The 17,150-nt window shown below is 48.0% G+C and overlaps 1 protein-coding gene across 4 annotated transcripts in view; it reads left to right on the forward strand.

The window, feature by feature from the left end:
* Positions 1–16,053, forward strand: part of Epg5 (ectopic P-granules autophagy protein 5 homolog (C. elegans)) — a 98,917-nt gene extending 82,864 nt beyond the window's left edge. For 2 of the 4 annotated variants that reach the window (XM_017317777.2, XM_017317778.2), the window contains 8 exons: positions 1,379–1,564; positions 2,005–2,214; positions 2,654–2,798; positions 5,985–6,227; positions 7,491–7,707; positions 8,697–8,912; positions 9,069–9,183; positions 11,653–16,053. In XM_017317777.2, the coding sequence (XP_017173266.1) occupies positions 1,379–1,564; positions 2,005–2,214; positions 2,654–2,798; positions 5,985–6,227; positions 7,491–7,707; positions 8,697–8,912; positions 9,069–9,183; positions 11,653–11,835 (1,515 nt within the window). In that variant the 3' untranslated portion in view covers positions 11,836–16,053. Of the gene's footprint in view, positions 1–1,378; positions 1,565–2,004; positions 2,215–2,653; positions 2,799–5,956; positions 6,228–7,490; positions 7,708–8,696; positions 8,913–9,068; positions 9,184–11,652 lie in introns of all 4 variants that reach the window. The other 2 variants (XR_386367.2, NM_001195633.2) reach the window with 2 other exon arrangements.
* The last annotated feature ends 1,097 nt before the right edge of the window (positions 16,054–17,150 follow it).

Consider the following 17,150-nt stretch of genomic DNA (forward strand, 5'->3'; position numbering starts at 1 on the left):
ACTGAATAATTAGATTGTAAGAGATAAAGTCATTGTGGCAATCAATGACACATCATGATCAAAGAAGGACCTAGAATAATCTGAAGGACGGGCCAAGCAATGTGCACGTGAGCCTTTGCCACAGACGGCCACAGTTCCTGGGGCCTCTGGTGAGTTCAGCAGCGGGCAGAGGTGGTGCCTCCCTTCCTCCTGGGAACCCGAGGGGAAGTGGCTTGCACGGTCACTCCACCCCATCTGCTCATTACTCGTCAGTTGGTTTGTGTTTTCTCCTTAATGTCATACTTATTACCGTTGAGTCATTTCAGGGCTTTAGTTGATACAGATCTGTAATTATTTATGATGATCACTAAGACACAATAATTTACAATGATTAGTAAAATGTACTGGAGCCTTCCAGCATTTCTTGTGAAGCCCTACCTAGTACTGCTCTTGGCAGCCACTCTTCTGCAGCCGAGTGCCAAGGAAGCTGGTCCTGTTGAGTAGCTGAGGCACAGGTCCTGAGTATATCATGAACATGTGAGAGAACCTTGGCTTAATGGCCTGTAAGGCAGCATTTAACTGAGGGGATGCTGTGGAAGGCCAATTAAACTGTGGGTAGTCTGTCAAGGAATGATGTAGATTCTGTCTCTAAGAGTTTACTCTAAGGATTAGATAGCTTTGACCTGCCCAGAAGCTGGGAGTCTCTAAATTGCAAGGCTGATGGCAAGGCTAGAGAACAGATTATAAAAGGATAAAGAATTGTCTTCCAAGAGGGAGCAGATGTGAGTCACCACCAGACTCTACTCTCATTGTTTTATAAGTAGAATGGAGCTTTTAATATTAATCCTCAAAGAGAAATTTATGGCGCTATATTTATTAAGATAAACAAATGAGAAATACTGAAGTAGGCCATAAAATAAGGCTTTCCAATTGATTAGGTACTTATAGTACACCCCCTGCTTCAGTCCATACCTGGGAAGTCAGTGGCTTGGGTGTGCCAGCCAAGCAGGGGTTCTGAGATTGGAGAACTGCTGACTAGCAGAGCTCTGCTTGCCCTGTTCCAGTTCACCTGAGATCCCAACAGTCGCAGGTCCATGGGCTCGGTGTCAGGGGCTTCCTCCGGGTGGGGGTTGGGTCAGAAGGTCACTCTTCTGTTTAGAGTTCTAGAGCAGGCAGTGCAGTACCAATGTGCAAGCTCAGGAATGCACGTGTGTGCTTGCCCTGAGAGGAAGTGCTGACCTTAAATTCAGTTTACATAAGAGAGATTATCAGCGAATATTTACCATCTGAGGAAAAATATGTATAAAAATGTGTAAAAATGGGAAATACTTCCCATAATAATGTCATTATTTCCATTTTCAAGATCTATTAAACAAGTAATGTTGTTTGTTCACTTCAGGTGGAACGTGGAAGCCCCAAGAGTTGTTTCTTGTTTTTGGGGTCTGTACTTTGCAGAGTCAACTGGGTTAGTGTGCTGTCTGACGCCTGGAATCCCAGCCCCCTTCCGGAAACCCAGAGCATGGCTGTCTGCCTCCTTTTCATGATGGTTTTACTAGCAAAGGAGGCTCAGCTCGTTGACGAGCCAGTAAGTCTGGGGGTCTGGGATGAGCTTTGGCTTCTTAGCATGTCGTTGTCTCCTGATGATCTTTTCAGATGTTTCCCTAACTCGGCACATAAGCTGGACCCTCACCTGCTTGCTCGCTTTCCTGGATAGCTCAGTCTAGTTCTAAATAATCAAGGGAGCCTCACTGAATTAGAATTATGTGTTAATTTTTAGTTCAGACTGCTGCGTTTTTCTTGGAGTCGGTGTTGCTGTGTACTACAGAGCTCCTCTGAGTTCTTGTCGATCTTACCTGTGACCTTTGCTGTGACCTTGGCTGTCGCCTTCCCTTGGTGCCAACTTGAGAACCTCCTTCCTTGGTTCCTTTTCTGTTCTCACCATAGCTGGCTGTTCTCCCCACAGAATCACTAGAGACATATATTTGTAGGGAAATGAATTTAAAACAACTTGTCTTCCATTCTCAGGATTCACCTTTACTGAGTCTCCTTGGACAGACAAGCTCACTCTCATGGCATCTTGTGGACCTTGTGTCATACCAGAGTGTGTTGGGTTATTTCAGCAGTCATTACCCACCATCCGTCGTCCTGGCAAATGACTGTTCCTCGGAACTGATAGTGAAGCTGTTAAAAGTGTCTGCAGGGCTTTCTGCTCATGCTGACGGCCGGAAGCACGTGGTAAGTTAGAAATGTCGTTTAAAAGTTGGGACATTATTTAGGCTCAGAAGTCAGATATGTGCAAGGATGGTTAGCCATGACTCCGTGACTCCCTCCGCAGAGGAAGCTGGGGTGCTGCTGTGTGCTCACAGCCTCCTGGGTCCTTTGTCCAACTTCTCATTTAAGTGCAAGGACCCAGGCTGACCAGAGGTCAGGGGGGTCGGAAACAGCAGGTGGCGAGCTTTAAAATCACAGTGTCTTAGCCTGCAGAGTGGCATAGCCACAGACACATCTTTTGGGGCATCTAGTAGAGTCCTCTGTGGCTTCCTGAGCTGTCTGTCCTCTACTGCCCAAGTGCCATGCTGTGGACCTTGGGAATATCCAGCTAACATTTCCTGCTCAGATTCATTTGACCGATTCTGCCACCCTCCTTTTTTTTTTTTTTTTTTTTTTTTGTTAGGACATAGTTCCAAAATGCCAGGCTTTCACTCATCAGATGGTTCAGTTTCTCAGTGCCTTGGAACAGACTGGAAAAATCACCTTCCCAGCACTGGAGCGGGAAATATCTAAGCTGTTGGATGACATCATTATCTTTAACCCACCCGGTAAGTGACCAGTGGAAACCATAGACTCATGTAGACAATGATTCCTTCTCTGTCTTAGACTCTGTGAGCTGAGGAGGACAGTCAAGGCCTCATATTCCTGATCCAGACCAGCAGTGATCCAGACGTCAGCGATTTGGACAGCAGGGCAGCCCCTGGGGGAGGCGGCAGGGTTAAAACTGGGGAGAGGTTGACTCTGGCAGATGCACATTGAAGTGACCTGGGCTGAAGTGAAAGCTGCATAAACACAATAAAAGATGTAGGTGACAGGAGATCTGCGGGTCAGCTGTTATGTAGGAATTCAGAGTCACCTGCTGGCTTGTTAAGACCTTTAATATGGAGCGCTTTGTCACTAGCCAGTGAGTAGGGTAGACAGCCTGACAGTTATGTCTACTGAAAGTAACCAAGAATGCTCAATAAAATATATAAATGTTTGTGTGTATGTATGTGTGTTTGTGTGTGTGTGTGTATAATTAATTTTTGGTAGAATGGTAAAATGATAAGGAAGTTTAAGGCTGGAAATGAAGAGTGAGAGAGACCTGATGAAGGTGGACAGGGCACCCAGGAGGGGCTAAAGCAGCAGTCCCCACCCTGTGGGGCAGCCCCTTTGGGGATCATATAACCTTCTCACAGAGGTCACATATCAGACATCATGCATATCAGATATTTACAGTATGAGTGATAACAGTAGCAAAATGACAGTTATGAGGTGGCAATGAAATAATTTTACAGTTGGGGTCAGCACACCATGAGGAAGTGTGTTATGGGGCCGCAGCATTAGAAGATTGAGAGACCCAGGACCTGTCTGACATGGAAGCCTAAGGAGAGCCCGTGTAAGCACATGGAAGCTCAAGGCACCCTCCTGTGTGAGAATGGGCGGTGTGAGCTCATCCTATTGTTCTTGAAGAGTTCATGTGAGAAAACCAAAAAAGTCAGTCAGTGCTGTGGGAGCTAGGGTTGGTCACAGGTAACCATGAAGGCTGAGGACTAGTGATGCCCTATCTAGGAAGGGTGTGCTGGAGAGACCTGGAAGAGTAATGGAGTCGAGTCTGGCGAGGGCGTGCTGCAGAGTTGGCACTAATAATCATGTGTGGCTGGTGGGAGGTTATCTGCTAGCCTTGATCATGAGTAGGAAGGCTGAGACAGGCTTGGATCTGTCTGTAAGAAGGTTCATCATAAATCAAAATTGCTTCTGCCATTCATCTGAAACTAAGGTGAGGCTTTTATTATCAAGAGTATTTATGCTCAGAAATGCATGAAAAACGTGTGCAGTGGTTATCACTCTCAAGTGTGTTTCTTTGTTTTTGTTTTAAAGTTTTGACTTGAGATAGTTTTTTCCAGTAACATCAGGTTAGGGTCCATTTTACACTGTACATAGTGAATCTGCGTCAGTGGGCAGGACTTCCAGAGCTCTTAGCGTTCTCACAGACATGAACACCAAGTCCTGTCATGAGGAATAAGCAAGCTTCAGTTCTAGTCTCTTACCTTATTCAAGATAGCTAAAAATAATTAGCCAAAAGCAATGCTTGTTCAGTCAGTGAGACACATTTTCTGTTTTGAAAGTGATGTCCTCCACTCCTGTGACCTCTGGCCAGTGTTCTTGTAAAATGACATGAAAACTTGCTGTTTTCTCCTGCGTGCGTCTGTTTCCTCCTCTTTGTCTGTCTACTGTGGGTGGTTACCTTTCTCTGGTAGCTCACGTAGAGAAGTCAGGTATTTAGTGCTGTTCCTTCCTACTGTGGGATTTGATCTTTTCGCTTCGGTGCAGTTAGTGTTTTGATTAATGTGTCATGGGCGGCTCTTTTCTGGTTCCACTTGGTGTTCTGTAGGCTTCGTGTACCTTGATAAGAAATCTCTTTCTTTAGATTAGGGAAATTTTGTTCTATAATTTTGATAATATTTTCCTAGCCTTTTACCTCAGTTGGTTCCCCCCACCCCGCCCCCTTCTTCCTCTATACTTAATTAGTCACAGGTTTGGTATTTTCATAGTGGCCTAGATTTCCTGGATTTTCTTTCTTTCTCTTTTCCTTTTTTCCTTTTTTTAGGTTTAACATTTTCTTTGACTGAGCTATCCATTTCTTCAATGTTTTCTTCAAGACCTGCAATTCTCTCTTCCATGTTGTTTAACCTGTTGCGGAGGTTTCCCTCTGAGCTTTGTGTGAATTCTTCAGCCTCAGCTTTCCACTTCCTGTTAGTTATAGTCTGGGGTCTCCTGGTGATTCGGTTTTTTTGTTAAGTTCTGCTGTCATGCTGTGAATTGTTTTCATTATTCCAGTCAACTGTTTATGTTTTCAGTCTTCACTAAGAAATTGATCATGTCTCTAAGGCTCTTTTGGAGTTTTTGTCCTGTGTGTCAGCTACATTGCTTTGTTCAGGCTCTGTTGCAATAGGACTGTTGGCTTCTGGAGGATAGATCTTGTCTTGGCTCTTCATGTTTGTGTTTTGTGCTGGGATCTGGGTGTTGGAAGTTAAGATGCTTGCGGTGTTTCTCGCTGTGGCTGTCTGCTACTCTCCGTGCTGGCCATGTGCTTTGTTCTTTGCTTACCATTGCCCACTCGGGATCTCAGCCAAGTGTGGTGACTGTGGGGTCCCTGGTAGAGAGAGTTCCTGCGAGTCCGTGGGTGTGATACAGTGGAGCTAGTCTAGAAGAGAAGGAAGCAGGAAAGCCGGAAATCGCTGGAGGGATCAGCCAGGGTCTGCAGAGAATCCCCAGGAGAAGGAGCTGAGGTGGAAGGAGGGGCTCCTGTCAGGCTGCAGCAGCCTAAGAATGAGTCTGGAGAAACAGACTAGAGGACAGGAAGGGTGACAGGGAGAGGAGCTTCCCTGAGCCACCGCCCAGTGTGGCCACTGGGGGCCTCATGGTGAGAGCACTTCTGTGGGCTGGCAGGTATCAGAAAGGAATGGAGAGGGGCTGCTGGAAGAAACCCCCATGTCTCCTCACTAAGGTGTCTTTCTCCCACTTCCCACTCAGGGCACTTGTAGAAGTTTCTGATTTCCTTCTTACAGTTGTTTATGTGTTACACTCCATCCATAAAATCCAGGCGTCACCAGGCCCTTCCTGCTAGTCCTTTGCAGTCAGACACTAGGACTGTGAAGACCCTGGGAGCAGCCGAGATAAGAACTGTTGTTCTCATGACCACTTTCCTGCCCCTGTCCCACAGGTCTGAGTGTGTGTGTCTTTGCCTTTAGACATGGACAGCCAGACCCGCCACATGGCCCTCAGCAGCTTCTTTGTGGAAGTCCTGATGATGATGAACAATGCGGCTGTTCCAACAGCAGAGTTCCTTGCTGTCAGTATTCGGACCTGGATTGGCCAAAGAGTGCATGGCTTGATAGTGCTGCCCCTCTTAACAGCAGCCTGCCAAAGCCTGGCGTCTGTCCGCCACATGGCGGAGATCACCGAAGCCTGCATCATGGCCTACTTCAAGGAAAGTAAGAGGACACCATCTTCTGCTCTCATTACACCGGCCGCTTCCAGGGACACACACACACCTTACACACATTCATACATACACACACATTTATATATACTATATATGTGATAGAAGTAGATTGTTTTCTATAAAAAGCTAGTCAATATCACAACATGTGGCCCATGTCTTTTGGGTTCAATTATATGTTTCAAGAGAGAAAATTTCTAATTTTTTTTTTACATTTTCAGAGTATCAGACCAGCCATATTATGATAGCAAGGCAAGTTTTAAAAAAAAATGCTGTAAATCAGAATTCATATAATAATGGTAGTAATTTCTTTTTTTTTTTTTCTTACCACTTTTGGTGAAAGGAATTTTCATAGAGATCTTTTTATTTCTCCTTGCCATGCTTTTTAGTAAGATTGATTTATTCACATTTTCTATGTATTAGTGTCTTACCTGCATGTCTTTATGTGTAACACATTGGTGCCTGGTGCCAAATCGGCCAGAAGGGGCACTGGATGGCTTAGAGCTGGGATTACAGATAATTGTGAGCTGCCCTGTGGGTACTGGGAAGTCAACCCTGCTCCTCAGGAAGAACAGCCACCCCTGAGCATCTCGGCAGGCCTCCTGCCGTACTTTTAAAGCTGTCATAAAAGGGACACTTTCCCCTGGTCCCCCTCCTTTCATCGTTCCTATTTCCTGCCTCCAGACTCTGGAGAAGGCGGTTAAGAATTGTTCAGAACAGCCCTTTTTAAGTCTGATATTTAGATGTGTATCAGAGTGAGGTTTCAGGACGTGCCCATAACTGGCTGTCTGCCCGCCCTGCCTCCTGTGGAGGTGCTCTACGTCACCGTCACCTACCTTCACTCCTCCCAGCACTCAGGATGCAAATATATTTGTGTCACTAAAAACCAAGATGGTTTCCACCAGAATGTGAGCTGTGCTTTAGTAAGGAGAAATGCCTGTGAGAGATTGGATTTATTTGTTAGAAAAGTCTAAGCATTGATTCAAGTGAAAACTCCTTGGTGCTCTGTAGATGCTAATGGTCACCATATAATGAGAAAGGTGGTTCAGAGATACACAGTCCTGAGTTCCAATTTTTTGTGACCCATCTCTAATAGAGTCGCATGTGGCTTTCTGGTTGAAGCTTCACCTCGGACTTTCCTGGCCTCTATGCACTCTGAGGAACAATGTCCTCCATGAGGCTAAAGTGAAAACAGTCATAGGCTTCTTGTGGACATGAGTGTATCTGACACTTCCTCTTGGCGTTCTTTCCGTAGGCTCCCTCGATCAGAACTTAGGATGGGGCCCCGTTCTGGTGTCCCTTCAAGTTCCCCAGCTCACCGCGCGAGACTTTCTGGAGGAGTGCTTAGCCCTCGGTAGTTGTTTGACTCTCTATGTCTACCTGCTTCAGTGTCTGAACAGTGAGCAGACGGTGAAGAACGACATGAAAATGCTCCTCGTCGTCAGCGGCTGGCTGGAGCAGGTGTACCCGAGGTGTGTGTGCCCATGGCTGCTTCCTAACCCTACCTGCTTAACGCGAGCTTCCGGGAGGCCCAGAGCCCAGAGCCCAGGGGCTAAAAGTCAGACGGCCTCCAGGGGCAGTAGCGTGTGCTTGGGAAGGACTCAGAGCTTGCTGAGCTAGGGTTTTTTTTTTTTTTGAGAGAATATATATATATATATTTATCTCCTCACACAAGTATCTTGAAGAACCAGCCTTCAATGTTCTTATCAGTAACGGGTCAGGTGACAGAGAACTTGTAGCCCTTGTCTGGCGTGCAAATGTTCCATCAATGGCGGCTCTTTTTTTTGTTTTTGCTTCTTGTTTTTTTTTTTTTTTTCGAGACAGGGTTTCTCTGTGTAGCCCTGGCTGTCCTGGAGCTCACTCTGTAGACCAGGCTGGCCTCGAACTCAGAAATCTGCCTGCCTCTGCCTCCCGAGTGCTGGGATTAAAGGCGTGCGCCACCACGCCCAGCTTCAATGGCTGCTCTTATAGCACTGTTGCTTCACTAATGTTTTGCTAACATATTATGCTTGGGTTCATTTTTTTAAAAAAATTGTAATTTCTTAAATTTTGTTTTTATTTATTTTGTGTGTATGTATGTGTGCGTGTCTGTGTGTGCATACTTGTGGGTCCATGTGAGCCATGGTATGTCTGTGTAGCAGCAGGACAATTTGTCTGTTCTCTGCTTCCACCGTGTGGATTCTGAGGCTCAAGTTGTCAGGCAAGCATCCCTTTGCCTGGCGTATGATTTAGAGTTATGAATGTCTCCCTTCTTCTTCTTTTTTTTTTTTTTTTTTTTTTTTTGAGACAGGGTTTTTCTGTGTAGCCCTGGCTGGCCTCGAACTCAGAAATCCGCCTGCCTCTGCCTCCCAAGTGCTGGGATTAAAGGCGTGCGCCACCATGCCCAAACTCGAATGTGAGTTTTTGTTAAATGAGTGGGAAAATTCTTACATTTCATTTGCTCTGACCCCCCCCCCCCCAGCTCTGCACAGGAAGAGGCAAAGCTGTTTCTGTGGTGGCATCAAATCCTGCAGCTGTCTCTGATTCAGTTGGAGCAGAACGACTCCGTCCTGACAGAGTCCGTCATCCGGATCCTGCTCATGCTGCAGAGCAGGCAGAGCCTTATGGCCGAGGAGAGGCTCAGCTCTGGGATTCTGGGGGCAATCGGGTTGGGCCGGAGATCACCCTTGTCCAACAGGTAAGGAGGCTCCTGCTCTGTCCTCTGTGGGCCTCAGACAGCAGCTGCTGCTGATAGAGGTGCAGTGCAGGCATGTAGTAGGACATGGGGGGTGGGTGGGCTTCAAAGCGCTCACCTTAGTAGTCTCTCACCTCTGACCTTTTGTTAACACCCGAGGTTCCGAGTGGCTGCCCGAAGCATGGCTGCCTTCCTGTTGGTTCAGGTCCCTGCAGAAGACCAGATTCGTCTGAAACCCAGCTCTGAGTTACATCTGGCTCCAAAAGCTCAGCAGGTCAGTGACAAAGCCTTCAAGTCGCGGATTTCCTGGTGCACCTCCTTAGAAGGGGGTGGCAGCTCCCACCTGCACCCTCCAGGCCTGCGGCGCTGCAGTAGCTCTGGGCTGGTTCCCTTGGTGTGTTCAGCTCAGATCTTAAACTGAGTTTTCTAGGTACAAGGCTAGAGCAATGAAGAGGCAGGGCCAGGGCAAGCTGCTCTAGGGTTCGGTGCTGGAGGATGTGACAAGTGAGCTTCCTGATACCAGGACTGGCACTGCACAGCACATGGCCCACTTGACGTGAGTGACAGTTGGCTGATTGCTGTGGAACCAAGGCAGTAGTCCCTGTTCCACAAGCCTGAAGAGTGACCGCTGCAGAGTAACCAGCCAATGGTAGCTAGGAGAAGTTAGAGTACACACTGAACACATGGCTGCCTACAGGTCCCTGGTCTGGTTCCTGTAACCTGTGTTCACCTCACTCACTACCTGACTGACAGGGTGGAGTGCTGTCCTGGAGGGATTGCTCATGCTGGGAGGGAATGCTCTTTTAACATTCGCCAGTTAAGTTTACTCACTTCATTCCCCTAACAGCCCCAGAGCAGAGTGCTGATGAGGAAACTGGGAGAGGGAGGGAGGGAGGGAGGGAGGGAGGGAGGGAGGGAGGGAGGGAGGGAGAGGGGGAAGGGGAAGAGAAAAGAGAGAGGGAGGAGCGGGAAGGGAAGAGGGAGAGGGAGAGAGAGGGAGAGAGAGACCCGGGGGGTGGGTTGGGGGAAGAAGGGGACGGGACTCTAGGTAATGTGTCCAGTTCACACTGCAGGAGGTATTAGTGCTAGACATGGCCGGCCTGTCTCCAGGCTGCCCGCCTCCATTTCCCGCTCTGCCGGATGTCTGTATATGGCAAGAGCCCAGGGCGTGTGAGGATCAAAAGCTAGGTGTGGTGGCCTACACCTCTGATCCCAGTACTCTGGAGCAGAGGCAGGAGGATCTCTGAGTTCGAGGCCAGCCTGGTTGCCATAGTGTTTCAGGACAACCAGGGCTACATAGAGAGACCCTGCCTCAAACCACTGTTGACGTTCCTGATGTCACCTGAGGCCTCAAGGCTGGGCAGCTGAGCCCGAGTCAGCGAGGTTTATATATGGTGTAGTTGAGAAGACCTCAGCTGCTCTGTGGTCCTCTGTGGACCTGGAACGTCAGGGCTCTGCTGTGCTTGTGGCCTGAGGTCACACGGCCTCTTCTATTAGAGCTGAGATGCTGCTTCCAGACATAATGCTGCTTCCTGACACGCCCCTGCGGACTTGCTGCCTTAGGTGACTAATCTCGGGCCAGCTGTTACAGTAGAACATTTAGGGACTAAATGTATTTTTAAAAAAAACAAAAAACAAAAAAAACCCCAATAGCCCAAACCCCCAAACAAACAACCCAAAAAACAGAAATGGGGGAAATATCCTATTTTAAGAAGTTGGTTTTTAGGCCGACTTGGTAATTTATTTCTCAGCTTCTAGCTTATTTACTTTACTAAAGAAAACCATCTCCCTCTTTGTGTTCTGAACCAAGCACATCCATATGTGTGCATACTGCTAGAGGTTCTCAGAGCTGGGGGGAGAGGAGGGAGAGATTGTCTTCTGACTCCCGCAGGTGACTGCGTGGGCACCTGGCAGACACAGCCCACAGCTCCTTGGATCACTATGCACTGTTTCTCTCTGTTCTACAGTGAGAGAAGGGAGAGAAGGAAGCTATACAGTTAGAGAGTGCTTTCTATTTTTCTGTTGACGAGGGTTGTGGGACCATGTCTCCCTTGGGTCTGCTCTGTCTGTGGGGACCTTGGCTTGTGAGTGTTGCTGCCCAACTTGGCCACCTTATCATTTGCTCCCAGCAGTACTTAGCAGCTGCTGTGTTTGGGATTCCACTCTGTTTCCTGTGATGGTGTGTAACTTAAGAACAACCCAGTGGCAAGCTGTGCTCTACCCTAGTGAGGTGCAGCTGGTGCCTGCGGTTTTCTGTTGGGCTCTGAGGAGAGAGGGGATTGGTATCTGGTGGGGAAGAGCCCACTGACGGGCCCAGGGAGGATAGGAGGTAATACTAGCCTGGCATGGAAAGGCTGGGAATAACAGCACATGAGAGAGAAAGCTCGGGCTGGAGAGATGGCTCAGCGGTTAAGAGCACTGACTGCTCTTCCGAAGGTCCTGAGTTCAAATCCCAGAAACCACATGGTGGCTTACAACCATCTGTAATGAGATCTGACGCCCTCTTCTGGAGTGTCTGGAGACAGCTACAGTGTACTTACATATAAAAAAAAAGAGAGAGAGAGAAGGCTCCGGAGGTCAGAGAGGGTGCGTGCAGCCTCTTCCACCACCTCCTGGTTGTGTCACCCAAAGCCTGCCTCCAAGACCGCTCCTAAGGAACGGCATAGTGATGGCAAGTGCTGCCGTGTGGCTGTCAGGTGGCACGCATTCTCAGAGTAAGTCAGCTGTCATGTGTGTCTTCTAGGTGCTGACAGCTCTGGAGTCCATGACGCTCAGTAAGCAGTATGTGGAGTACCAGGACCAGATACTGCATGCTCTTCAGTTTATAAGGCATCCTGGCCACTGCCTTCAGAATGGGAAAAGCTTCCTGGCCCTTCTTGTCAACCGCCTCTATCCAGAAGTGCATTACCTGGACAACATCCGGTAGTGAGGCCGAAGCCCTCGGAGCACCGTGTCGGCCCTGAGTTTACATTAGCCGTGCTGTTGTGCATGTATCTTTCCTCAGTTTCGCCACAGAGCTCAGTTCTGCCTGGAATCGACTGAGGTGCAGTTGGGAGGCATCAGCTCGTCCTGGTTGCACTTACCTCTTCTGTCCAGTGGCCATCTTAGTGTGAATGCTCTTCCACAAGTCAACTGAGTTCCCGAGTACAGACCACTCACATTTGGGGAATGTGCCTGTCAGCTCCCTAAGAACAACAGATAGAGTTTTTGGTATGTCTGCACCTCTGTCTCCCTGCCTTGTTTAAAGGTCAAGACTCCTAATGCCAGATCTGACCACTTTGGGAGGCGTGAAGAGCCCTCTTTTGGAACTCCATTGTATTCTTCCGATGTAAAAATTCTGTATTTCTGAAATGTAGGGAAACACACCAGCTTTAAAGTGTTATGTTACAGCTCTTTGAGTGGAGAGACTACACTGGATTAATTCAGGAGTGGTAGCTGGGCAGTGGTGGCACACACCTTTAATCCCAGTACTTGGGAGGCAGAAGCAGGCAGATTTCTGAGTTCGAGGACAGCCTGGTCTACAAAGTGAGTTCCAGGACAGCCAGGGCTACAGAGAAACCCTGTCTCAAAAAAAGCCAAATAATTTATTAATTAAGAAATTCGGGAGTGGTGGCCCACACCTGTCCTCTGAGCACATCGGCTGACTGAAACAGGAGGATCACAAGGTTGAGGCAGCGTGAGGTGTGTATCAAGAACATCTCAGCAAACAGAGCAAAGGAGCTGAATTAAAATGAGTCCTGTGCAGACATGTCACTTAACCCTGACCACAGTGGCCAGCACAGATGGTGACACATCCTCTGGAAGTGAGCTTGTCTGAAGTGATGTGACAGTGTGCCCTATGCCAGCTGTGTTGTGCACAGGTGTGTCGTCTTTGGGAGCACAGAAGCCCTGACCACAGCCGCCAGGGCACTGGAACCCTTTGGGTCTCCTCAGTCACAACGTTTTATTAGCCCTGTCTATGTGGAATTCCCAGCTCTTGTTATAAGTCAGGGCTTCTGCAGGCCCTACTGTCAGGGACACCGGGGACTTTGTACTTCTTCCTTAGGTAAATCAGATGGCGCTCAGGGACTCGCTGGAGCATATGTCCAGAGAGAAGGGCCAGGTCACGGCAATCTGAGAAGTTTGACTTTTTGTGAGTAGCTCCGTGCCTTCTGTCATTGCTGAGTCCCCGTTACCTGTCTGGCACAGTGCTCTGCTCCCTTTAGATCTCCTGCTCATGTCGCTCCCTGTAGAGTTCCTAATTTGACTTCTGTCAGAATAGTCCTACTTCTCAAAAATGCCCCCAAATGGGTTTTGCAGGTTCAGCTTAAAATACGTCTTTTTTATGGGTTTAGGTCTAGAAATATCTGTGTAAAATCTATGAGTGGCCACCAAGAGCCTTGACTAAAGATGGGATATACAGCTAGTGGGTCCCTTCCCTGCATTTGGAAGCTTGCAGGAACTTCTTATTGGACAGAACAAGTCTGCCTGGTAGACATGTCTTAGAACACTGATAAAGGACGATCCTATTCAGTGGCACAAAGTATCATTGTCCAGGAATCTGTCTCAGCCATCTTTATTTCTGCTTCTCTCTGCTTTCCAGGTCTGTCATCCCCTCTCCAATAGAAGAAAACTTTAGAAGCTGTAGACAGTTGAACCAGTGGTTCTGTGGTCAGGAAACACTGTTTTTGTGTGCTTTCTCCAAGGAGAACCAAGTTACCAATATCCTAGAATGTGAAATGTTTGAGTCATAGTGTGTACAGTTTAGAGAATCAATTAATTTTGAAAGTTTATAATATTTGTAAATTTTATCTGTAAAAAGTATAAACAATAAAATCAACCTTTGATTGTAACTGATGAATCCGAATTGAAGGCTAATGTAGATTTTTATGACTGATAATACATTTATTTGGCTTTGTAACTGGTCGGTAAAATTGCCACTATTTTCATCCCTGCTTAACATCTGAGAGTTATTTGCCTCAGATTCTATGAGAAGCACTGGGCTAAGTCTTTAAAACTATGTAATAATTCAGAACAAAGAAGGCTGCCTGTGGACAGGCTGGCTGGCTGGCTGGCTACCGGAAGACAAACCTGGCTTTGCTAGGAAAATGGTTCACTTTGAGAATGCAAGTCATGACATCAGGGACAGTGATGGGCACTTGATGTCCTTGTCACCAAGCAAGGCCGTGGCTGAGCAGTATGGAAGGTGGCCATCGCAGACTCCAGAGCCTTCTGCAGCTTCCCAGGAACAGATGAGAGTGTTGGCCTCAGCGGAAGTGCCTCTGCCTCTCCAGGCATTGCCCACCTCCTTGGAGTGCACATGTGGGGCATGGGGGTAGGGGATAGAGGTTGCTCTGGCCTTCCTTGCTCTACAGCCCCACTGGAACAGGTGACGGCAGGTCCTGTAGGATGGTGGCTGTAAAGGCCAGCGCCCACCATACACATCTCTAAAGCTCCTGCACACTTGACCTTGTCTCTAAACATGACGGGCAGGTGTCTTGCTGGTTAGGCCTCCACCGCTCATGTGTCTTTTGTTTTTTGGTGTCAGTGAACATGACGTGTAGACTCTCCCTGTAACTAGCCAGCAGTCTTTCTCCTCCAAGGCCAGCCAGTCTATGCTCTGGTGAGTTTAAGCGCTTTGTCTGAATCAAGCCAACAACACTGGTTTTCAAAGGTATTTTCTAAAAATTGTTTCTTCTACGCCCCCCCCCCCCAAACCCACAAAATTGATTCTTCTGAAGCAGGAAGCCAGTGTCTAGGATCGTGGGCAGAGTTGAGGCACATATAAATACCTCCGTTCCCTTAGTGGCAGTCCTCAACCTCTCCCCAACCCTGGCCACTCCCAGCCCAGGCTTGGCTATGCCAGGGTCCTCTAGTTCTGAGTATCTTGAGCGAGAATGGTCCCTTATAACCTTGCCTATTGATTGTGGATCTGCCTGGAGCACCCAGGAAGGACCTGTTCTCAGCTACCTCAAGACATTCCTCCTGTCCCATCTCCTTAGTCCTCTCTAAGTAGCCAGAGTCCTTAGTCATCTTTAAACGTGGCGTCGCGTCGCGTCCGATAAAGCTGCTTTTGTGGGCAAAGTGCCCAAGTCAGTCCACACTACTGTGCCAAGGGTTAGCAGTGCCAGAACTGTGCATGCTCAGCCCTCACAGATCCTCACAAGGAGAGAGAGCATCCTTGCCAGTTTTATCCCTGGTGCTTTGTCGCCTTATCCTGGACCCTGCCCTAGAGCTGTTACCTCCTTTGGGCTAAGCAGATCGAATCGCTCTAGCACTCACTTGGGCGGCATCGGTTCCCATTGTCCTATGTAGTTGGCACGTTAACCTAGCATTGAGTTAAACCACAGGCCTCTTTAATAGCGGTCACTGCCCGAGTTCCACTGAGCATCTACTTGGTCAGCCCAGTGGTCAGGCCCTTTGAACTTCGTCTCTGATTGCACCTGCTCTTTAGTTAGCTAAACTTCACAGTCCATTTTAAGGTGCTAGCTGATCATGTTAGGTGAGGCTCTTAGAGCCAGGGCCCTAAACAGACTGTTGTGTAGGAGTCATGTGGCCAGGAGCAGGTCATGTGCTTATCCATAGTCTCCTTCGCTCTGCACAGGCTTCTGATTCCTCACGAGGATAACGGGAAAAGAAAACTTACACTGCTCATATTTTACTAATGAAAGTGCTGGTGTTGGTTATAACTCATTTTTCAGTGTGTCATGCAATATGGCTGAGCACTGAAGAGAGGCTTGCTTTCAGTGGTTTGAGGTCATTTATATCGGAGATCAGTAGTGTGGCGTGCTCACCTCAGCTAGTGTGACCTTTACAGCCACAGTTTTACTCTTGCTCCATCCTCTTGCCCCCCCCCCCCACGTGCTCATGGCTGGCCTCTACTTCTCTACTCCTTCTCTCTCTACTACCCTCTCAACTTCCCTCCCCATGCCCTGAGTAAACTCTATACTATACTAAACAAAACCAAAACAAACAAACAAAAGACCAGTCTTATTTTGGCCATTTAACTGTGCAATACTTACTTCTTATTCGCTGTTTAGTATTTTCCATGCTCATACAAAGGACGCTTTTTTTTTTTTTTTTGTAATGATGGTGAGAAATTGGAAGCCGTGAGAATTAGTTAAGTGAAATTCTGCAAATAAAGGACATTGTGATTTCTCATGCCGAACCTGTCTTTATTGTTTACAGCACACCGCAACTTGGCAGGGCTTCCCATACATAAATCACATAAAGGGAACTTTTAAGTTAGTTGATTTGTGATGGCTAGGTCTTTTTGTTTTAATATTTTACCACAATGGTAAGACCTCCAGTTTCAAAGAGAAAATTTCCAACTCAATGTGTGTGTGTGTGTGGGTGGGGGGGCAGTTAGGAACTGGTAAGGACAGGAAACCATCGACTCAGAAGAACCCTCAATGGCTGGAATATCTGTAAAGTGGCCTTGACCTGTGCAGGAAGGACTTGGAAGCTGCGCAGAGGCTCCCAAGTTCCGTGATGAACCGAAATGTTTATGAGTGCTAAGAGGCAAGAGTGTCTGCCATGGAACCCTGCCTTCAGTGTTGGGGTGCTGCCATGGAACCCTGCCTTCAGTGTTGGGGTGCTGCCATGGAAACCTGCCTTCAGTGTTGGGGTGCTGCGGTTCCTCCCCAGTGCCCAGGGTGGGCCAAGCTGTGGTTGGAAGATTGGCAGATTCCATGTAGGATTAACAGTGATTTGTGATTCTCCAGTGAGAGAGCTGCCTAGGTATAGGGTACGTTTCCCGTCTTCCTGTGGGACCAGTTTTATTTTCCAGAGGGAATCATAGGGCTTAAGGGGTTGAAGAACCAGAAGGTTGTAGACGTGTGCACCACAGTGGGAAGCGCCATCTCAAAAGCAACTTGTCTTTGGGATCCTCCCCTCCCCTCCTGGCCTACCAGAGGGGAGCAGAGTCCCCAGTGTGATGCCTGCAACTATTGCTTGTGTCTCTCTCTGGTCCCTGCTTGCCAGCGGACAACCTGAGCCTGCTCAGAGGTCAGATTTGGGAGGACAGACATCTCATCCCACCTAGGTCCTAGGGACAGCTCAGAGGAGATGGTCACAGGCTAGTCCATCAATATGCTTTCTGGAAACCCATCACGAGGCTGCCCTGTGCAGTATGGCAGTCTAATAAAGGAGATGGCAGCTCTCCATGGGCTCCCTGCTGCCCATCACCGGGACCACCGCCATGGGGTGTCCCCCTGAGGACTGCTGCTTTCAAGAAGGTTACTTCACATAAGTCAGTCAGCA

Source organism: Mus musculus, chromosome 18 (assembly GCF_000001635.26).
Source record: "Mus musculus strain C57BL/6J chromosome 18, GRCm38.p6 C57BL/6J".
NCBI lineage: Eukaryota > Metazoa > Chordata > Mammalia > Rodentia > Muridae > Mus > Mus musculus.